General features: G+C 39.0%; 1 protein-coding gene across 17 annotated transcripts in view; it reads right to left on the minus strand.

Moving 5' to 3' along the window:
• The window catches only part of ANKS1B (ankyrin repeat and sterile alpha motif domain containing 1B), a 1,136,988-nt gene that overhangs the window by 301,835 nt on the left and 811,455 nt on the right, over window positions 1-23,698 (minus strand). For all 17 annotated transcript variants that reach the window (XM_068970630.1, XM_068970629.1, XM_068970628.1 and 14 more), the window contains one exon: window positions 14,298-14,450. In XM_068970630.1, coding sequence (XP_068826731.1) covers window positions 14,298-14,450 — 153 coding nt within the window. The remainder of the gene's footprint in view (window positions 1-14,297; window positions 14,451-23,698) is intronic.

A 23,698-nucleotide genomic window follows, 5' to 3' on the forward strand; every position in this document is an offset into this window, starting at 1 on the left:
CATCTCCTGCATTTGCAGGTGGGTTCTTTACTACTAGCACCACCTGGGAAGCGCTACATACATTTAAGCCCTATCCAAATCTTTTTTTCCCCTCCATGGGCCCCCACAGTTTAGCACCACTATTCATTTCATATTTTCTGAGATGGTTTGGATTTCACATATTCTGATAGGAAACTTAGAAACAATGATAAGACCATCCATAATTCTAAAATACTCTCCTCTTTTTTCTATTTTTTTCTAATCAAAATTTCTGCTTTGTGGTGAATTGAATGAACTAATGATCTTAATTTTTCATCCTGACTGGCATCCAAGGCATTTGCTATGTGTATTTTGGCTCATTGTACCAAGAGGTGAGATATATCCTCCCCTGTCAACTTTTGAGTTGGTCTTCTAGCTTCCTTTGGTCAAAAGTTGGCAGATATGAGGCAAGTGGAGGCCTGAAAACGTGCTTGCATGTTTGCATTTCCCTGTCTTTGCTATAGAATGTGTCTGGGATAGCATATTAGAGGATGGTGCATGTGAAACAGAGCAGAGCGGCCCCAGTTGTCTCGTCTGAGACTGTCCCAGGTGAGTTGACTCTTATACCCTGGCAGGTCAGAGCCACCGGGCTGATGTATGGCAGCCAGCTGGAATCAGAAAAAAATCTCCAGCTGAGTACAGCCTAAATTAGTCACCATGGACTTGTGAGAGAATGAAATGCTTATTGCTTTAAGCAATTTCAGACTGTTGTATTGCTTTGCTGAGGCGATGGATAATGGTGGATCACACTTACCATAAATCTTAGAAACTTGGAAGCTGCCCTGCATTAAACAAAAATTGAGCACTTTCTGTTTACAAAGCATTGTGCAAAACACTTTATTACTTTATTTAATCCTGATAACACTATTATCTAGAAGATAAATAATGTTATTACACAAATTTTAGATGAAGGGAAACTGAAGCTTAGAGAAGGTTAAGTGATTTTAGACCTTGTGCCTTTACCATTGATGCTTGTCATTTATTCTACTGGTTCCTCCATTTCAGGTTTTCTCCTGCCCACCTCTGACCCCTCCTAATTAGGAAAAGACCCTATGTTTCAATTTGGAATTAAAAGATCACTTTTTATACTAGTTCTCCTTAATACTACTCTTCTTACACACAGTAAATGTCCCTCTTCTCCAGTAGTCTGGAAGTAAAATGCATATTATGTGTTACAGCTACTATGAGGTAGAATTTTTAGAAGGTAATGATCTTATTCAAGTTTTAAGAAATCTAATTATTCCTCCCAAAACAGTTTATAAAAAAATAAGAAAGATTCTACAAGAGAATACATTATGTTTTATGCTAAATACACACACACACACATTTAAAAGGGCACTGTTATTCCAAGTCAATTTAATTGATCGAATGCATAGTAGAGGGTTTTTCTCGTTTTGTTAAACCACTTTAGGTATATGGTACTTGAACTCAGTGTTCAGCTGATGTCTATAAAAATAAAACTCTTCTGGTTCATGTTTTAGTATACTAATATTAGAAACAGGAATTGATATAAACCTGGCACTGAATAATTTGCTTTGCAGTTAGTTTTTGCATTCAAGAAATTGCTTTATTTTATATATAAAAAAGAGGAATGCATAGCACAAAAGAAAATATGGGCCTGAGCAGAAACAGTAAGAGAGGTTTTTATTTATCTTGAATATGAAAACAGGTAACAGTCAAATATTTAAGACCAAATTATTTTTCCTGAACTGCGGCTAGTTATATTAATAGTAATGTGTGTGTGTTAGTCGCTCAGTCGTGTCCAACTCTTTGTGACCCCATGGACTGTAGCCCACCAGGCTCCTTTGTCTGTGATATTCTCCAGGCAAGAATACTGGAGTGGGTTGCCATTTCCTTCTCTAATATTGGACCTCAATTTCTCATCTGTTGAGTGTTGAAAGCTTTGAATATTTTTATATTGCATGTAATTTTGAAAGTACTTAATTTTAGGTATATATTAATTTATTTTTCCTAAAAGTACTAAACATTCTAGTAAAAATTTGGATGAAAGTTCTCTGTATTTACCTGTTTGTGTAAACGCGTGTAAACATACTTTTCACTGTAGTGAGAATCACTTGAATTTGATCTGATCTGATAAACTGAGTCAATGTTTGAGATTTGTTAAAAAATTTGGAATATACTTCCTGCATTTCCAAAAGTGATATATATGATTTTCTAATAGTAGTAAAACTAAATTCTTTCAGACTATTTGAAAAAACTGTTTTAGATTTAGTCACTGCCCTGTACTTTAGGTATGCTGCCACCAGGTGGCGGTAGGGTGCCAGACACAAGGTCTGTACAGTAAGGAATTTAGATCTTTCACAGCTCTTTGCTTGAGTTCGAAAATAATTTGATACCACAGATATCCAATTTAACATAATACACATCCTTAGTAAAGTGGCTAAACTTAAATTCTAAATCAACCTTAAACATCGTTAAGGCAGATATAAATGCTAAGCTACAAAATCCATTATTTTTATAATGGATAGATTCTCATATTAATCTTGTATACTTTCTTTAGTGATAAATTAACCTTTATGATTTTCTCTGAGTATTTATATTTATTATCAATCTCTTCCATGGCAGCTTGTATGTTAGACTTCAAAATTCTAAATAATTTTCTTCTAACAGAGGGACCTCTTTGACTTTCCTTTCATCTCAGAAGGTAGAGGCTTATCTTTTCAGTATGATCTCAGATCTTCTCCCACAGAAGACTCAGAGCACTCCATCAGGATAGCATGAAAAGTGTTGCATTTGTCTTGTATAGAGGACTTTTTCCTCTTTTATTTTCTACACTGTAGAATAATTCATTACTATATTCCTCCTCTCAAAGCTTCCAGAAGCATAGAGCCAGTTTACAGTATTTACTGATTTAACTGCAACGCAGATGAGTCTCCTTAGCAACAGGCTCTGCCCTAAATATCTCCAGAAAAGACTTAAAGAAACAAGATTCCTCATGTCATGCTAAAAATCAGAGCAAAATGCAAACTACAAAATTAACTGACTTTATTATAATTAGTGATACTATAACTGGAAGTGGAGCCATTTCAGTGAAAAGGGGATACTGAGCCACTTCAAAACACTGTCAGAAATGCCCACTCTTATGGATTATCGAGCTGAAACTTTGGGACAGATTCTAGAAGGGTTTAAAATGATGGATGATCAACTGAGAATGAGCACATGTCTAACCTCTGAGCCACTATCCTGCTCTGCCCTCTGTTGTTTGTTTCAAGAATAAAAAGAACTGGGTGGCTGAGAGTCAAGGACCAATACTATGTAGTTGGAGGAGAAAAGGCAATAGCAATTCCATATCTAAGCATAGTCAGAAAGAAAAAAAAAAAAAAGGAAGTTGGGAGGGGAAAGGCTCTCTGCAGCTTTATCCTGAATGCTTTTACACAAAGCTGAGAGTCATTCCTCTCACATGCACCCACTCCAGGGGTGGAAATATTCTATGCAGCACTAAGCAGTGCTGGGAGGCTGAGAGGCTAAGGCAGACAGAAGGGGTTGGAGTTGGAAGTTGGGGAAGAGAGAGATTGAACAGTGATTTCTAGAGGCCAGAGTCTGCACAATAAACAAGCTGGCTCTCGATGTTATAACTCTGGTGAGTACTGAGAGCGAAAAGCAAATGGCAGCTAAGCTGTGAAAGCATGCTCTGAGGAAGCTGGCCAGCTCCCAGCCTAATGCTGGGAGAGTGATCTGGGGGAGAGAGAAAGGAAAAAATAGAGGCAAAGAAAAATAGAATAGGGAGAGAAGAGAAGCAATGGATAATAAAAAGCTCTTGTGTGATTTGAGTCTCACAGGAAACCTATGAAGTCAGTGGAGCAGATATTATTACCTTCTATTTAAAGAGGAGAAACTGAGGCCAAGAGTTGATAAGTGACTTTTTTGTAAGGTCACATACTGAGTGGTGGATATAGGATTCAAAGTCAAGTGACCTGGTTCTAAAATAAAGATAAAAGGAGAGAGGGTGCATTTGAAGCATGGACACATACCATCTGTCCTACCATTTACTTTATAAACAGTAAGTAAAATTTTCACATAACCAAGGCTGAGCCTTTTAAGGGTCAAACTGAAACAATTTTAGCCACTATTGAAAAGCACTTCTGAAAGGTATTGTATTCGGCCTTGCTTCCTTTGAATACTGACTGTAATTTTCCCTCTTCTTGGTATGTGGGTTATAATGATGAAAATTGGCTCTATATTTATGGACTCCCACTTCAGTGACACCCTCAGGTTCTAAGGAGGCACACAGGTTTTTACTGCTGTCATGCCTAATACATTCATGGCTAGAAATAGCTGTGGCGCAGAATGGGCTGACTCAGCTCCCACTTCCCTCTCAGTCAGCTCTTCTGTCTTGAGTGTGTGGGCTTCCGGCCCCTGCCTGCTCCTCTGATCATGTCATTCTCTTGACTAAAATCCTGTTAATGGCTCTCCACTTACTACAGTGGTTTTCAACCCAGGCTGCAGATTAAAATCACTTGGGGGAACTTTTAAAAAACTCTTGATGCCCAGATGCTACCACCAAAGATTTTGACTCCGTTGTTTAAGTATGGGCCCCTAGCCTACAGGGACTTGGAGAAGGCAATGGCACCCCACTCCAGTGCTCTTGCCTGGAAAATCCCATGGACGGGGGAGCCTGGTGGGCTGCAGTCCATGGGGTCACTAAGAGTCGGACACAGCTGAGCGACTTCCCTTTCACTTTTCACTTTCATGCATTGGAGAAGGAAATGGCAACTCACTCCAGTGTTCTTGCCTGGAGAATCCCAGGGATGGGGGAGCCTGGTGGGTTGCCATCTATGGGGGTCGCACAGAGTCAGACAAGACTGAAGCGACTTAGCAGCAGCAGCTACAGGGACTAATGTAAGTCGCATGGATTTGGGTTTCTGGACTAACAGGGATAAGCCCTAAACTTATCTTAGTTCACCATCTTAAGAGAATTGTCAGGCCATTATGCAGGGAAGAGGAAGTCAGAGAGCCTGGAAGACTCTGAATTGAGAAGATGGAGGTGAGAGTCTAGGGAGACTAAAGTGGCTAGACTTTTCTCTATAGAGTACCAGAGAGGAAAGAATGCTGATCAGCACATGCATATAAGGAAACTATCTGAGGCCAGGTGTAGAAAGAAACACCAGAAAGTATTAGTGGGCATAGTACTTAGAGCTCATACAGGGTTGGTAGTAGTTTGAGCTATTCAGGCTGGGAAACCTGGAAATTCACAGGGCAGTGTTAGACTACTCAGAAGCATCTTGCCTCAGTAGAGCGGAAGCACAGGTCACAAATTAAATGATGCTCTAGTTTTTGCCTAACAAATCTTAAAAGCAAGACCTGAAAGGATCAAAGTATATCCAAAGGGCTCCTCTGTGTCTGAGAACAGAGCACACGAATATTTACAGGAACACAAAAATAGCCATAACCAGCACCCAACAAGGTAGAATTCATAATGTCTGGCATGCAATAAAAGTTACTGGGCATGGCAAGAACATTGAGGAGAAAAATCAATCAGGTGAAACCAACCCCAAACTGACACAGATGTTAGAATTAGAAGACAAGGGCAAGACTTCCCTGGCGATCCAGTGGCTGAGCATCCACCTGCCAATGCAGGGGACATGTGTTCAATCCCTGGTCTGGGAGGATTCCACGTGCCACAGGGCAACTAAGCCCACGCACCATGACTACCGCCACGTGCCGTAGGGGGACTAAGCCCACGCACCACGACTACTGCCACGTGCCACAGGGCGACTAAGCCCACACACCACGATTACCGAAGCCCTCACACCTTAGGGTCCATGCTCTGCAGCAAGAGAAGCCACTACAGTGAGAAGCCCCCACATCACAACTAGAGAGTAGCCCCGCTTGCCTCAGCTAGAGAAAGCCTGTGCACAGCCACAAAGACCCAACACAGGCAAAAATAAGTAAATAAAAAGGTACTAATTAAAAAAAGACAAGGGCACTAAAAAAGTTACTATAATCACATTCATTATGTTCAACAAGTTAGAGAAAAGATTGAGGATGTTAAATAGAGACTTGGAAAAAAAAAAAGACTGATATCTAACTTCTGGAGATGAACACTATAATCTCTGAGATTTAAAGTACACTGCATATTACTAATGGCAGATTAGAGATCACAAGAAGATAAATGAACTTAAAGACACAGCAATAGAAACTATCCAAATAAATCCCAGAGAGAAAGAATACTAAAAAAAAATAAAAAGTATTGGTGAAGTGAAGTGGAAGTTGCTCAGTCATGTCTGACTGTTTGCGATCCCATGGGCTATACCAGAATACTGGAGCAGGTAGTCTTTCCCTTCTTCAGGGGTCTTCCCAACCCAGGGATCGAACCCAGGTCTTCCACATTGCAGGCAGATTCTTTACCATCTGAGCCACAAGGGAAGCCCAAGAATACTGGAGTGGGTAGCCTATCCCTTGTCCAGCGGATGTTCCTGACCCAGGAATTGAACCGGGGTCTCCTGCACTGTGGGCAGATTCTTTACCAACTGAGCTATCAGGGAAGCCCAAGTATCGGTGAGTTGTGGCCTAATTTTAAATAGCCCAACATACATGTGATAGAAGTTTCCAAAGAAGAGAGGCAGTCAGACAGAAAACAATATTTTAAGAAATAATGACCATAATGCAGTCGCTATGAAAACAATTTAGAGGTTCCTCAAAAATTTAAAAACAGGGTTATCATATGATCCAACAATCCTACTTTTAGGTATATATCCAAAAGAATTGAAAAGAGGATTTCAGGGGGTTATTTTCACACTGATGTTCATTGCACCGTTGTCCACAATGGCCAAGGAGTGGAAGGAAACTAAATGTCTATCAACGGATGAAAGGCTAAAGAAAACATGGCATATACACGTTTAGTCTAAAAAGAAGAACACCCTGTGATACGCCATAACATGGATAAACTTTGAGGACACTATGATAAGAGAAATAAGCCAGTTACAAAAGGACAAACACTGCATGATTCCACTTACATGAGGTATCTAAAATAGTCCAACTCTTAAAGAGTAGAATGATGGTTTCCAGGGGTTAGAGGAAGGAGGATAGGACAGTTGTTGTTCAATGGAGATAGAGTTTCAGTTTTGCAGGATGAAAAAGTTTTGGAGATCTGTTGCACAGCAATGTGTATATACTCAGCACTACTATATACTTAAAAATGGTCACCATGGCAAAGTTTATATGCTGTTGACAGCAATAAAAAAAGTGATTGTGATAATAGTTGCATAACTCTGTAAATATCCTAAAAAGGATTAAATTGGATACTGTAAATAGGCAAATTGTATGATATTTGAATTATACAGAAAGAAAGCTATAAAAACAAGTTGGGGATATTTCACAACAATGGTAGAGAATGAACATCCTACATTCCTACAACTGTAGGAACAGCCCTACAGCTACATGCAGTGTAACTAAATGAAAGAAGCCCCAAGTAAGGACGCACTGCATAGAAACAAGCAAATGGCTCCGCTGTTAGAAATACGGATGGTAGTTGCTTTGGGGGTCGTGGAAAGACTAGTGACTAGAAGGGGCCATGAGGTGCCTCTTGGGTGCTGGTGATTTTCCACTTCTTGTACTGGGTGCTAGCTATGTGTATGTGCTCTTTTTTTGTGAAAATTCATTCAGCTGACATTTCTATATAGATTTTTGTGTGTCTGTTTAACCTCTATAAAAAATGTTTTGAAAAATGGAAGGGAAAAAGTATACGACATTCACAGGAAGTAATTAAACAAACAAACAAAAAGTAATGACCAGAAATTTTCCAAAGTTGATGAAAACTATAGACCTCATATCTAAGAAGAAGTTCAAAAAACTTTATACACAAGAAATTGAAGAAAACCACACCAAGGCACCTCATGATCAAGTTGTTTAAAACCAGTGATAAAGAGAAAACCATTAAGTGCAGCCATAGGGCAAAAAGACACATTATATACAGAGAAATAACAACAACAAAACCAAAAAGGAAAGAATAGCAGCAGATTTCCTATCAGAAATAATGCAGAAGAGACAACGGTGGATCAGCATTTCTAAAGTACTGTTAACTCTAGAATTCTATCCCCAGCAAAACTGTCTTTCAAAACTGACGGCAAAATAAAAAGTCTTTCTACCAGTGGTCTCACACTATGGAAATGTTTAAGACCTTCAGGTAGAAAGAAAATGACAGCAGATGCAAATAGGTTTATATACAAGGGCATGAAGAGCAGGGATGGCTCCGTGGATGCGTGACCTGTGTAGCACAAGGATCTGTGCTTCAAAGGTATCTCTGCTTGGCTAAATATCCTTCCACTATTGCCTTACATTTTAAAATAATTTTTGAATGAGACCCCATATTTTCATATTTCACTGGAGCCTTCAACAATGAAGAATTAATAAGGGTCCTGGTGAAGAATATTGTAGCCCATGGGAACGGGGAGAAAGGCTGGGATGCTGAGGCTGGTTTAGATCTGGGTAGGATGCTCAGCATGGAATGTGGAAGGGTGGTGGTGGCTTCTTCAGAGGAAATTGGAAATGCTTCTATTTTAATCAGGAGAAGAGTGAATGAAATCAATGTGGGGAAAAATGAAGTCCACTAAAATAACTTTCTTAATGTAGAAATGTCTAGATGCTCAGAACATGATTTTCATTTTTGTATAGAGATGGGTCATTAATGGCTGTAATCAGAGGGTTTCAGTTATTCATGAAATCAATTTGTTGCTGTGTCTAGACTGTCTCTTCAGTGCCAAATGCCTTGTTTACTTTCTTTTTTAAAAAAAGTTAATTAATTAATTTATTTTACTTTACAATATTGTATTGGTTTTGCCATACATTGACTTGAATCTGCCATGAGTGTACATGTGTTCCCTATCCCTTGTTTACTTTCATTTGTGTGTGTCTGTAGTGTGTTTTCCAAGATCAACACTCAATAATGCTTATTCCATAATATTAACCCTGAGGCCCTAAAAGATAGCAAGTTATCTTTAATCCAAAAGAAAAGCTATATTCCTTCCAAAGAAGTATTAGTGTTTAAGCACATTTTATTGTGAAATAACTTTATCTCAGTTTAGGTCAAGTCTCCAAAGTTGAGAGCAGCATGATAGGTGCAGATATGCAAAATGTGCTGAAAGAGAGTGGAATCAATAATACTAGCCTTAGCCCATCAGCCTTCAGGCCATATGGGAAAGGGCTAAAAATCACCTGAAAGTGAGTATTTATTTGGAAGAGGATTGTTCATTTCATATAAGGAAGGGAGAAGGGTGCTTTTCCCAAAACTCGGGCCAGGCTTCCAGAGAATATATTGAAGAGCTTGCAATTTATTTTATTTTTCAAAGCCTTTATTGAATCTGTTACAATATAACTTCTGTTTTATGTTTTGGTATTTTGGCTATGAGGCATTGGGACCTCAATTGGGACCTTGTCTGAAGAAGTCTGAAGCCCAGAGAATGTGTCTAGTTGTCCTGAAGGCTTGTAAAGAGCTAGCTGTACTGACTATGAGTGTAAATTAAATGCTTAAATCCATAGATAATTTATAAAGTTTGCTCTACAGTTGAATACTCATATCTAGTTATTTAGTTAAAGCCTTCAGCTTTGATTAAAGTTGTTAACATTTGAAGTGTTGACTGATGTAGCCTCCCTGGTGTGGAAATATGAACATTTTTCTCATTTATTAATGTCCTATAGTGAAAGCATAACCTTTTACTTAAAATAATTGTTTTGGAAATGGAATTATAATATTCTTCTCGTCATTCCTCCCCTGCAGTTTGTGAATTTTGTGATTATTCTTCTTGGTTGGGAGTATAAGCAATCATTTGCATTTATCACACACACACACACACACACACACACACACACACACACACTCATACTTACCCAGACAATACAGAAAAACTTTAGGAAGTAAATTTAATTGCAGTTATAGTAATGAGAGTAGAGCAGAGAGGAGTGTGACTTTATAATTCTGATCATAAAATAAAAACATCAAAGCAAGTAATGAGTCTAAATTTAATGTTGAGAGGACTATGTTTCTGTAGCATTTAAAGCAAATAAAGTCAAGCTATTAAAGACTGAACACAAAATTAGAATGTTAACTTTGCAAATTTCTTAGTCTATCTCCAAGTGATTAGATTATCACAAAATTTCCCTAGGAAGGTAGAAATTGAATCAACAACACTGCAAAAGAAAAAACAAAACAGAAATTTCACAGCCCTAAGCAAAAGTGATGTAAATATAGTTTCAGTAGCTATTAGGCGAGAAGTAAATGATCTGCTAATCAATTTACTGTTACAGAAATAAGTCCAAATGATTTTCATGGGATGCATATGGGTATTGCTACCTTAATTATTTTATTTGCTTCTACCCAAAGGTATTTAAAACACAGCCAACTGCTGGAGTTGGATTTTTAAAGCTATTCTTATGCTTATGAACAGAGATTTAAGACTGCACTGAAGCCTGAATTTTATCTTGTTCTTTCAGTGAGCATTTTTTTTTCATTATCAATATTGTAGAAGATTATTAGTCTGGACTAGAATTATTTCCTTGGTAAAAAGTGAGAGATAAAACTCTCACTTTTGGGGAGAGATAAAACTCTCCTAATGGGGAGAAATTACTAATAAGTTCTACATTGATATTCACAAATGAATAAATTGGATCTTATTAATGTGCTTCATCTAATCAAAATCCCTTAAGTAGGTGCACAGTGATAAAAGATAAACACTGTTTTTCATAACTGCAATACTTTTTTGTTGTTGTTTAGGAAATGGATGATTTTGTGGAGATTTTACAATTATCCATACATATTTCAGGCAGAAAATATTTAGCCTTTTTACTTAAAATTTCCACAAAGGCGGAGCTGTTGAGATTTTTACATAGCGGTGGAAACTGTTATGTAAACTTGGTAATAGTATATGCAAGACCTGAGTAAACTTTTGAGTGAAAAAACCCCCCAAAATCATGTACTTACACACTGCTAACTAGTTTGTAATTCTAACAAGGCTTTGGAGAGGACTATAATTCAGGTTAGAGGTTCGCCCAGCTACCATCTGCAGAGGGACCAGTTTGCCTGACAATCTCTCTCAACATTGTCATACAACATAAAATATCAATACAAAAGTGAAAATAATATTAATGATGTTATTAATGGTCATGGCACACACGGAGGTAAAACAGAGCTATTGATGAAATATCAGCTTCTGAATCCGAAGCATAGATTAGAGATGGTAAAAACAATTATTGGCAAAGACTTCATTTTCTAGGTCTAGATACAGCATGGGCCTATAAAACTAGCAATACCTAATGTCTTAGTTTACGCTCGATTTCCACTGCTGACAATGCTGCTACTAAGATATAAGATTTCCACTACTCTCCCCTATGCCTATACTTTGGGTAACTTTGCGACTAAAATCTTTATTAGGTTAGTTCCAATAACTTTTTTTTTTTTTTTCCCAAAGGCATTAATGTGATCCACCAAGAAAAAGATCTTGGGGGATTTTTTGAAAGATCACAATTTCAAATATATTTGCACTTTTCAAGTCACAACATTGTGTAGCTTTCCTTTTCTCATGAACATACTTTGAATAAATTAATAAATATACTGAGAAAGTATTACTAGTTGTCTAATATCAAGTACAATATAATGGACTTGAGGGTTAGTCCCTATGATTTAATGACGCTGAAGTTGTTTGTAATCACATCAACAGTCAGCTTTTTCACTCTTTGTTCTCCTCCCCTCTCAGCAGCCCTCTACATCAAAGACAGCCTGCATGTTGCACTTCTCTCTCCATTCTACAGAGAACAGCACTTACTGAAGCCACTGGGGTTCTTTAAGACTGGCCACTCATTACAAAGCTTCGGGATGCAACTTTCCTAAAAAGCTTTGCTCTTAACCAAAGTGACTACACATTACTTTGGGGCTACAAAAGGATAAATTATGGATACTTAATACAGAATTACTGGGTCCATATGTTGTATACGAGATTATCTTATATTTGAATACCTTCCCTGACTAGTTGGAATAAATAAAAGTCTTGAGTTTGAGACCAGTAGAAAGCGTTATAAGCCAGAAGGTACACATTATGCCTGTCTCTCATTTTAAAACCCAACAGCCCTAACCATCAAATAAAGTACACTTGCAGCAGCTCTAAAGGGCATAAAAATTTTGTTCTCTGATTTCCAGGTCTAAAGGTACAGGTGGTTTTTCTCCATAATAAGTGTATTTATAGAATTAAATGACTTGCAAAGCCTCCTCATCAAGCCTGTGAACTTGTCCATACAATTGTCACAAACTTTACATTCTATCAGTCACTGTAAGGAAAATATACTGGGTTGGTGTTAGATGCCGATGTTGTACTCCAGGCCCAAGGAATTTGGCCTCAAGATCGAAAGCATAGTGACCATGTTTTCTGATTCTGATACAATGCTTGCGACAGGCACTTCTCCCTAGATTGGAGTCAGACTGTATTACAGCAAGTGTACCTATGGGGATAATGCTTAAAGAGTCAGTATGGGTGGAAAAGGTTATTGTTCTGTCCCATTTCAAGAGTGGTTAGCCCTGTGGGTGGTGGTTTAACACCCTGAGCCCTGGCATTAAACATGAGGCCTTGTGGCATCACTGCCCTGCAGTCACTGCAGGCGTCCACAAGGTCTGGCCACAGTGACTGAATGGGAAATCCTCTGCTAGGACACAGAGCACCGGGGAGAATGTGGGTCCAAGCCTACACGTTAACTGTTAGCCCCAGTACTTGACTTCTGAGAGACATACAGTCTTGTTTTAACGATCCTTGCTTCAATGAAAACATTTGATAATAGAGTTCTATTGGAATCTATTCTTTCTCAGAGGGATTATTTCTAATATTAGTTAGGTGAGTGACTCATCAGCTATCTATAATAAGTATTCATTCTTCAGTGGGAAGTGATATTATTCAGAAGATGCTACGTAGATATATTTATCATTGACAAGAAAGCGACTTAACTGGAAGCATGTTTGTTTGATCTATGGAAGGGCCCCCTTTACTAAACGGCTAAGAGTAGCCACGAGTGTTGAGTTCTCAGTGGAGAACTGAAGTCTTCTTGATGCGACTGAAAAGCAAAGCAGTCTCAGTTGCTTCCACTGCCACACAGACTAGCAACAAAATTAATCAGAAGCTTTTAGTCAGAAAGCGAGTTCCTTCTGAAATAACGAAAGCTTTTGTGAAAGGATAAGAACAGAAAGCTAAGGGTAGTTGATGGCACATTAGAAGAAGGAGCCAAGAATTTGTCCATTTAAAGTGATTTTTAAATTAAAGAACAGTTTTTATAGATGTTCCAGAAAAGATATTAAAGATAGACTTTTAAAAGCCAAGAATAATTGTTACTACTAATTAACCATCATTTAAAATAATTAATGACATTCAGTGTAAGAGACTGGACTTTTGGAGAAAAAAATGTCATAAAGAGTAGAAGAGAGTGCTATTGAGCCAGCAGAAGTTATTTGCTTTGTCTTTCGTTTTGTGAATGCTTTTTTCAGTTATAAGAATATAAAACTTAAATCTAAGAAATTCTCGAAAAGATTAAATAATTTCTCACTTTTGAAATGTTCATGATGCCAAATAACATATAAAACCATGATGATTATGCTATCTTTTCAACTCTTTCATGCCTTTATACCATTAGAAATAAAATAGCAGTAAAAACAAAATGAGAAAACTATCAGTATCAAAATCAGTTAAACAGATTTAGTTGATCTCTTTGGGCTCAAATACATGGCAACATTTGTTGGCCATTTTTTACAGAAAATCTATGCCAAGTGTATGAGTAAAACAAACAATTTAAAATCAGTTATAAGCCTTGGAAAATAAAATGTTGACATTACAGCAGCTTATATAATAACAAAAAGCAGCCTCTTCAAGTATATGGTTTACATATGCAGTTAAGGAACAGAGACAAGGAAACATAACAGAGATAGAAAACTAAAAATGATGACTTTAATCTTAAAAAATGAATAAGAGCAAAGAATAGAATGGGCGCTGATTTGTTATCATGTCCATATCCTAAAGTGACAAAATTTCTTAAAATGGAAATCCCAAAGCTGCTTGGGAGGTTTCCTGAAATAATGTGAAACACCCTGAGAGTCCTCTTAGTCCCCCACTCCAAAACTTCAAAAGATAATGACTGTGGAGCTTGACTAGAATCAAGAGAGACATATATTCAAAACAGAAGGCATAGCCATAAATCCTTGTTGGATGCCCAGCTATGAAGAAAGAAACAATTACCCACCTATGGTAAGAATCATCAAGGGTTGATAAGGTGTCGTTAAGAGATCAACTTACGTTAATAAGTTCAACCTCCCAGATTTTTTTCAACAGGTCCATCGACGTGTAGCCATTAATTAGAAAGGCTTTGGTGTAGTCACCTAGTTCAATGGAATCCAGCCACTCAGCCACAGACGTGGGATGGTAGCCATCATGGCCAATGGGTCTCATCTGTAATTAGAAAAACACGTTAGGATTAATTTAAGCTGTTTACTTTGTGTTCCAATGACAGAATGCATATTGGAAATTTATCTGATATGAAGCAACAGATCTTTCTGGATAAGAAAATAAGAAAACCCAAAATACTTGAGGCACAATTCTAAATCATTAATAATTTCACGCTGAATTAGTTTTCAAAAATGCACCCAGAAATTTCCAATTTAGCTGCTAAATCAGTTCCATATTTGAGAGATCTAAATATGTCAAACTTCTGTTGTAGACAGTATTGGCATTCTGTTGGATGGAATTTAAAATGATGTCAGTCGAGCAGTTTTAAATTCAGTCCTGAAGGCACAGGGAACTGCACTCCCAAAACGTAGATGATAATTCTCATATGCACAACATCAAAGCATGTGAAAATACTGCACGACTCAAACATCCAAAGAAATTCATGCTTATGCAAGACATGTATTGTAGGTAGTGCAAACATGCTGGAGAAACATACTGCTGTGGTAAGCCAGTAAAGAAGAGGCTTTTGAGTGTTTAAAGACCATGTGTTCTGCAGACTCTACAGTATGTTAGACATGAATAGAGAACTCGCTGGCAGACAGATTCCTATTTTTTTTTGTCAGCTATATACAGATTTTTTTTTCTTTTACTTTTTTTAGGAGAACAAAGAAATGTGACAGCAACATAATGTTTCTGAGTTTAAATTGGAGTGTGAAAGTAATTTTAAGCATGAGAAACTTCTGGCTTTAAAATTTTGTATGGATTATTCTAGTCTTTTGGCTTTTATTTGAAATTTTAGTTGAATTTGCAGTTCTTGGTTTTTTAAGTAACTCACTTCTGACTTGTGCTGCTTTGCATGCCACACCTTAATCGGATACTTCAGTTATTAAGGACAGCCAGCACCTCATCAACTTGATGTGGTCCTTCAGTGAAATTCAGGATGGGAACGGCAGAACTAGGCAAAATGCAACATAGATTTTCCTCTTCCTTTAGATTCAAGGAGATAAATATTAATGGAAATCTATAGGATTCTGATTTGCAAGCAGAGAAAAGATTAGTCTGAGCATCAGGGATTCAGATTTTAATCTCAAACATGTTAGGCTTTCTGTCACTCTGCAGTGTCCTCATTTTTCAAATTTTCCTCATTCCTTTTCTTTTGGAGGGAGGTGCAGTGTTTATTAGGGATCAACATTTGTGAAAGAAGGAATGAAGTAGGACTGGGCAGAAGAGGGGCCAAAGTATGATGGAGCTTGATGAAGCGTCTGTGAACCCACTGGAGCTCTGGCACAGTTCAGGCTATTAGAGTGTCCTGGACATGGCAGATAGGAACAGGCCTTTGGGCCCCACCTCTCTGTTAGTGGATGTTGCTGCCCTGGGAGGAGATGCTCTGGGGTGGGCTCTCTGCCATGCAGGCAGACCCTGGAGATGCTGACAGCTGGAGGCTGTCTGGTGATCACTCTCCCTGAAGCCTGGCAGGTCCTTACTTGAAGGGAGATACAGATCGTACATGGCCATGTCTTCCAGAATAGCAAGGACCTCGATTCACCAAAGGCTAACTTGTTACTACATTTGGTTTTTGCCTTTCACTCTATACCTACTCACTCATTCACATGCACACAACATCTATCTTTTAAATTTTAGATGAATTATTGGAAAGACATATCTCCTGAACCATTTGCAGACATCATGAAACTTTATCCCTGACACTTTATCGGCATGTCCCAAGAACAAGGATGATCTCCAGCGTAGTCACAGTATCATCACCCCCAAGACATCTAACATTGACAAAATGATGTTACCTAACATATAGTTAGTATTAGCATTCCCCCAAAGTACCCAAAATGTCCTGTGTAGCTGTTTTATTTTTTCTTAGACATGATCAAAGGTCAAGGCAATTATATTTTCAAGTACTTCTACCTTTCTTTCTCTTTTCTTCTTCTGGGATTGTATTTACTCCTTCATTTTTAAGTTCTGTTTTCTCCTTTTCTCTTTCCTATTGTTCCACTCCCTAGTCTGTTTTCCATTTCAAGGTTTAAATGTCCTCTGTCTTGACATTACCATGTAATTCATTATTTGCATTGGGGTCTAAACTGCATCAGATTTTTATATTTCACTTTTACATTGCCTGACTCATTTTAGCTACTCATTAGATGTTTGTTCACATAACACTTAACTCAGGGTTTATTATACAGTAGTTACAAATGTAAATGACAACTCAGGATTTGCAAAATGAAGTTTACCAGCAGTTGCACATAACTGGATGTTATCTATGTGTAACTATGTGTAATTGGTGACTAGGACCCAAAAGCAGAGGCTCAAAGGTATTAAATACTTTCACATTCTACAGAGAATTAAAAAAATACCGGGGCTAGAGGCATTTTCCAGGACTTATTAGGAGGTGGCTGAACCAACTCTGCTACCCTGAATAATCACCCCAGCCTCAGGAAACTCCCTGGCTGTCCCAGTTAATACAAGGAAATAAATAGAAAAAAGGGAAAAAGGAATGGAGAGAGAATCATTAGGTTTGAAATTAATAGCTTGCCAGGGAGGTCTCTCTTTTAGCCATCTGAGAAGGTGACCACACCAGCTGTGATACTGGGTACAAACTTAGAGCGTCTAGATGCATCAAGCTGGGGTAGAGGCATATATCCCACACCAGAGAACTGTGCAGTAGGGTCCTCATAGGTCACCCCAGGTATTCACACACCATTCCTTTGAGAGAACACCCAGTGGCCACCTGCCGCACAGAGGTTGTTAATGGTCAGCAGTAGTCAAAGAGCAATGATGGGAAAACCACCAGGGCTCTGCAAAGCAAACCCAATTAACTATAAAGAAGTATGCCTTCCTCCAAGTCTCTCCTTCTTTAGCATTAGGGAATTTAGAGTCAGAAAACAGAGAGGTACCAGTCCCTTGGGGGAAGACTAAATTGGGGTGGGGGTTGGGGAAGAAAATAAAACTGGAGGCTTAAATGGATAGGAACTGAATTTTTAGTATTTTATATAACTGTAAAACTATTGGATGTACATGATGTGAGATTGGATGTATGGATGTGAGAGTTGGGCTATAAAGAAAGCTGAGTGCTGAAGAATTAATGCTTTTGAACCGTGGTGTTGGAGAAGACTCTTCAGAGTCCCTTGAACTGCAAAGAGATCCAGCCAGTCCATCCTAAAGGAAATCAGTCCTGAATATTCATTGGAAGGACTGATGCTGAAGCTGAAACTGCAATACTTTGACCACCTGATGCAAAGAACTGACTCATCTGAAAAGATCCTGATGCTGGGAAAGATTGAAGGCGGGAGGAGAAGGGAACGACAGAGGATGAGATGGTTGGATGACATCACTGACTCAATGGATGTGAGTTTGAGTAAACTCTGGGAGTCGGTGTTGGACAGGGAGGCCTGGTGTGCTGCAGTCCATGGGGTCGCAGAGTCAGACATGACTGAGTGCCTGAACAGAACAGAACTGAAAGCTATCATATATATCTGAGATAACATTAAAAATAGTAGAGAGAGAATCAACTGAGCTTGATCGAAGGCAAGATTGGAAAAAAAAAGTCCCATCAGTTTCTGTAAACTGCTCAGAAATCTGGTTACTCCTATGAGACAAGTTCTCCTGACCAACCTTAAGGAGGCAATGTGCAATGTAACGTGAAGTCGCTCAGTCGTGCCCGACTCTTTGCGACCCCGTGGACTGTAACCTACCAGGCTCTTTTGTCCATGGGATTTTCCAGGCAAGAGTACTGGAGTGGGTTGCCATTTCCTTCTCCAGGGGATCTTCCTGACCCAGCGATCAAACCCGGGTCTCCCGCATTGCAGGCAGACGTGAGGGGGAGGGAAACAGTTGGTGGAAAGATGAGAGGTGGGGTAGGGCCACAGAGCAAGTGTGAAGAGGACCTGGGAATGAGTACATTGATGTGTACAGGGGCAGCATTCATTCAGTCGCTCACTCGTTAAACATTTAGCCCACGCCTATTCTGATGAATGTTGTAGAAGAGCAGGACACAAAACAAGTTATAGTCTCTCCCTCATAGAAATTATAACCCTATTTAAAAATATGCAAGCAGATGACCAATAAATTATGAAGGCTCTGCACACCTGAAGAAAGGAAGCTATTAGCACTGAAAGAAGTTACAAAATTAACTTGACACATATTTAATGATATGCAGAATGGTTACTGTCTGCACAATAATTTCCTTCAAAGCAATTCTTCCATCTGTTCCTTCACTTCTGTTCTTCCTGCCACTACTCTGTTTAGGTTCTTGTTGGTGCTCACAAAAACTAATGCAATAGTCTTTCACTTGGCCTCCCACCTTTTTGATCCAGCTTATACTATGGTGCAATGGCACCCCACTCCAGTACTCTTGCCTGGAAAATCCCATGGATGGAGGAGCCTGGTAGGCTGCAGTCCATGGGGTCATGAAGAGTTGGACACAACTGAGCGACTTCCCTTTCATGCCAATCCACTCCAGCGTTCCTGCCTAGAGAATCCCAGGGACGGGGGAGCCTGGTGAGCTGCCGTCTATGGGGTCGTGATGCTACATCAGTCTCCAGGTTCTTAAGTCAACCCTTGCACAAAATTCTATAGAAGCTCCTTCTTGATAAAAGCCCAAATGTCCTTTTCCAGCATTCTAGGACAACTGAGACCAAGTACAAAGTTATCTTTTCAACCTCATCTCACACTACTCTGCTGTATGTAAACTAACACATATAATTAAACACATCAGTTTGTCTAAACAGTATGCTGAATTGCTAGCCATTCCATGAACATGAACTGTGTGTGCAAGACACATTCATGTCTTTGCAAATATCATTTTCCATGCTTGGAATGATTTCTTCCTTTATTTCTGCAGTGTTTCTCTAGGACTGGCTTCTTGAGCTCTAAGATACAAATTTCCAACTGTTTGCAAATTATCTCATATAGATGTCCTATAGTATCACCAACCCAAGAAAAATGTGTTTCTTTTGGCTCACAAGTGCCCTCCCTCTGCATTCCCCAACTAAGTTAATGGGGAGCATCACACCATATGCAGTCTCGTGTGTGGCACTCCACAGGGTCGCAGAGTCGGACACGACTGGGTGACTGGGCAACAGCACACCATCACCCAAGTAGAGGCTTAGGAGTCATCTGACTTTCTCTTTTCCACTTTACCTCTTATCTAATTAGGCCAACACGACTTCTGCATTTGATTTACAAAGGGTCTTTCAATTCAATTATCTTCTTCCAAAATGAACTTTGGAATGTGACAACAGTATCTACTGTAGTATTGTAAGGATCATAAGACACAAGGTATGCATACTGCCTAGTGCAGTTTTGAATATATGTCTTCAGTAACTTAGTTTCCTTCCCTCCTTAGTGCCCTAAATTAGGCCCATGCTTATTTCGAAACTGTATATGTTGAGTCTTTTGGCTGCTAATCTTTTCAACTTCCAATCAAAATTCTTCTTTCCTCTTTCACCGCTTCCTTTTCTTTTCTACCTTGTTTTAGGAAGAGTTTATGCCTGCTAACCTCTTTATACTCCCCCTTTCCACAGCTGACAGTTACTTTTTAAAAATATATCTAACAAGGTCCCTCAAGTTGATTGAATCATTTCCAATTCTCTGCTTTTTCCCTGGATGAGAATGACACCTCTGTGCCCCTTGTCAAGGAACCTGCATTGAATCCTGCCATAGCTGGAGTTACTCCTCCATCTCATTGATGTTGGCTGTGTACTTTCCTGGCGTGAAACAGGTAGAAGTATCAGTGTGGCAGTCTCTAGATGAGGCCTCTGCACTCCTGTGATCCAATTTCCTTTTGTGTTCCTATACTCTATTATAAGAAAAACAAGTGCTGAGTAGTTACACAGCTGCTAGCCCTACGAGAAAGATGAAGACTTGTGGAGCAAACCTAAATCTAGGCTGAAGCTTGGAGTCTACCCTAGCTCTCTGGAGCTTGGGTGAGTTCACCTGAAGTTGGCTGAATCATGAGGAAGAAAAAATATACATATTTTGTTGCTATAAACCACTGATATTTTGACATAGAGGGGAACATGAACTAATAAAGTCACTGTTTATTTCAAAACTCTTGGTGTTTGTATTAGTCTGGGTTCTCCAGAGAGACAGGATCAATAGGCTGTGTATATACACACACGCAGGAGTCTGAAATCTGGCAAGTGTCAAATCTGCAGGGCAGGCTAGAGACTCAGAGAAGAATTTGCAGCTCAAACCTGAAGGCAGCCTGGAGTAGAATTCCTTTGACTTCTTTGGGGGACCTCAGTGTTTTTCTCTGATTGGATAAAGTTCATCCACATTAAAGGGTAATCTGCTTTACTCAAAGTCTACTGATTTAAATGCTAATTTCACCTAAAAAAATACCTTCAGAGTGACACCTAGACTGGTGTTTGTCCAAATATCTGGGTACTGTGGCCTAACCAAGTCAACATATAAAATATTTCAAACTCTTTAATTTATGAATTCACTGGCAAATGTGTCTACACGAGACTGAGAGAGACTTGGGAAGCTAAATTAACGTCAGCTTCCTATTCAAGCTGTGTGACTCTCATCTAGTAAACATCAGTGTACTGTATTTTCACTAATCCTAAACTAAGTAACTCTTTATTTTATGAGTATGATTGTTGGGGCATAATCTACTGTATTTCTAGTATATTTCTACACTTTTGCTCACACCATTTCCTCTGTCAGGACTACTATTTTCTCCCTGTTCTCTGTTGAAATTCTATCCATTCTTAAAGGATCCTGTTCAAATGCTGCCTCTTTTATGATGCCTTCTCCAATGCTATCCTTACTCCCAAGTCAAAACTAATCATACCTTCTACCAGGTTTCTGTAGTAATTTGCATAAAATTCTATTATAGCTCTATTAAAGTTTGATTTCTGTTATAGTTAGAGAGGTGAGTATCTGTCTTAGTTAGACTGTCAACCTCCTGGTAAAGAAGCAAGGTCTTAGCCACTTTTGTAGTCTCTCATGTGCCCAGCAGAGCATCTTATATATGGCAGTCATTTGCTAAAGGTTTACTAAAATGCCTTTTCCTTCTCCAGGGGATCTTCCTGACCCAGGGATTGAACCTGGGCCTCCTGCATTGCAGGCAGATTCTTTACCAACTGAATCACTAGGGAAGCCCAATTTAATGAACATGCGAAGACAAAAGGGCAAATTAATTTTAGTGGCATGGCATCCATTTGTGGGGGAGATGTGTACTTTGTACTACATATTATACAAATGAGGGTTCCTTTTATGGCCTAACTTAATGTTTACAAGTATTCAAAGCGATTAAATACCAAGGACCAGTTCTAGAGAGTATGCTGTAGTATGCTGTATGGGATTCCCAGGTGGTGCAGTGGTAAAGAATCTGCCTGCCAGTGCAGGAGATGCCAGAGAAACAGGTCCGATCACTGGGTCTGGAAGATCCCCTGGAGTAGGAAATGGCATTCCACTCTGGAATTCTTGCCTGGGATATTCCATGGACAGAGGAGCTTGGCGGGCTATAGTCCACGGGGTCACAAAGAGTTGGACATGACTGAGCACACACAGCACATGCCATATTGCAAAATGCACTGGGCTTTGTTTCTGTAGCTGGCAGTCTTGACTATACCGTTATTAGCTGAATAACCATGGGCAAGGTACTTCACCTCTAGGCTTCAGTGTTCTCATCTGTGGAATAAAGGTGTTAGATCAATAATCTCAAAGTTCCCTTTTAGTTCCTAAATCTTACAGCTCTATGATTTGTATATTAGTATCAAATTAGTGTCATATTTATTTATCCAGTAAAGAGGAAAGAAACCTAAAGGCAGAAGAAAAAAAATGCAGTACAAGATGGGACATGGATAGAGCAGCCTGGCGGGCTACAGTTCATGGGGTTGCAAAGGGTGACTAACACTTTCAGTTTCATAGGACATTTAGGCTAGAGTCAGATGTCATCCACACTTTTTTCTTGAGTGCGTCTACAAGGAGCACGGTGACTGCTTTCTCAGATTAGCAGTGGTGATACTCTTTTCTCAGCAGGCTCATCTGGCAGGACAAGGCTAGACAGAGACAGCTTGAGGGGCTGCCTGGCCTGCCGTACTGTGAGCATGAATGGGCATCAGGCACAGTCTGTAATCTGAGAGGCAGAGTAGTGAGCAGGCATGATAACAAGTTCGCAACAAGGCAATACTATTCAACTAGTTGTTTTCCAAAGTCTGGGGAAAACCTAAGCTGGAATAGCAATCAGAGACAGCAGGGAAGAAAGCTCGTCTCAGGAAAAAGAGGATATCTTGGTACATTTCATCAAAGATCTTCCTAGTTGCTCATGATGTCTTGTTGATTCTTTGCAAAATGGGCATTGACTGTCCTCCAGAAGCCTCTTAAAGCAAACTTGGCCTCGGAGGGAACACACTGCTAACATCACAGGCCACACAGCAGGCAGAGATCACTGACCCTAGGACAGTGCTCTGCAGTGTCCTGGGGCTTCAAGGGGGCCATTATAAGACAGCTAACCAGCTGAGGTTCTAAAACTGCCTGGTCTACCTCAGTTGAATAACTCATATTTTAAGTGTCTTACACAGGTAAGAAGAAAGAAAGCTTAAAAAAGAAATATTTGAAAACCACCGACCTAAAAGGTTTTTGTAAGATCATATGATCACTATAGCTTTATTTTCTCTTAATATGTTAGTTTTATTTGAAGTATTCTGGGCTTGTCACATATGCATGGACATACATATATATTTATTGTCTGTTATCCTTTCTGCCTGAGACCAGCTTGGTCTGTTCAGACAAGGATAATACCTTATAAACTGATAGAGCCACAAGATGAAAAATATAAAAGAGGAAGGCAACAAAAATAGGAAAAGGAAATAAAAATAAGAGAAAATGGAATTACATTGAAATAGATTTGGGATTAAATTTAAAAAAATAGTTCTCAATTCAACAAGTTATGAAGCTGGCATTATGGCACTGGCATGGTAATTAGATCAAGAGAATAAGGAACGTAAAAAATTCAACACCAAATTTGGCAGATATTTTTATGTCTGAAAGTATTACAAAATTGAGACAGAGCCCCATTGTTGTCCATCAAAAACTATTCTGTCTTCTTCCACAGTAATGGGGCTTCAATTAGGCTAATATCTACTTAACTAGATATGTGATACACTAGCTTTTCTTCTGGTTGCTTCTATGAGAATACATTTGAGCCTATGGGATGCCACTGAAAGTGTTAATGTAACTTCCAGATCACCTTTAACCTAAAAGATTCTCTGCTCTAGAGTTTCCTTTTTTTT

The sequence above is a fragment of the Capricornis sumatraensis genome, chromosome 4 (genome assembly GCF_032405125.1).
Source record: "Capricornis sumatraensis isolate serow.1 chromosome 4, serow.2, whole genome shotgun sequence".
NCBI lineage: Eukaryota > Metazoa > Chordata > Mammalia > Artiodactyla > Bovidae > Capricornis > Capricornis sumatraensis.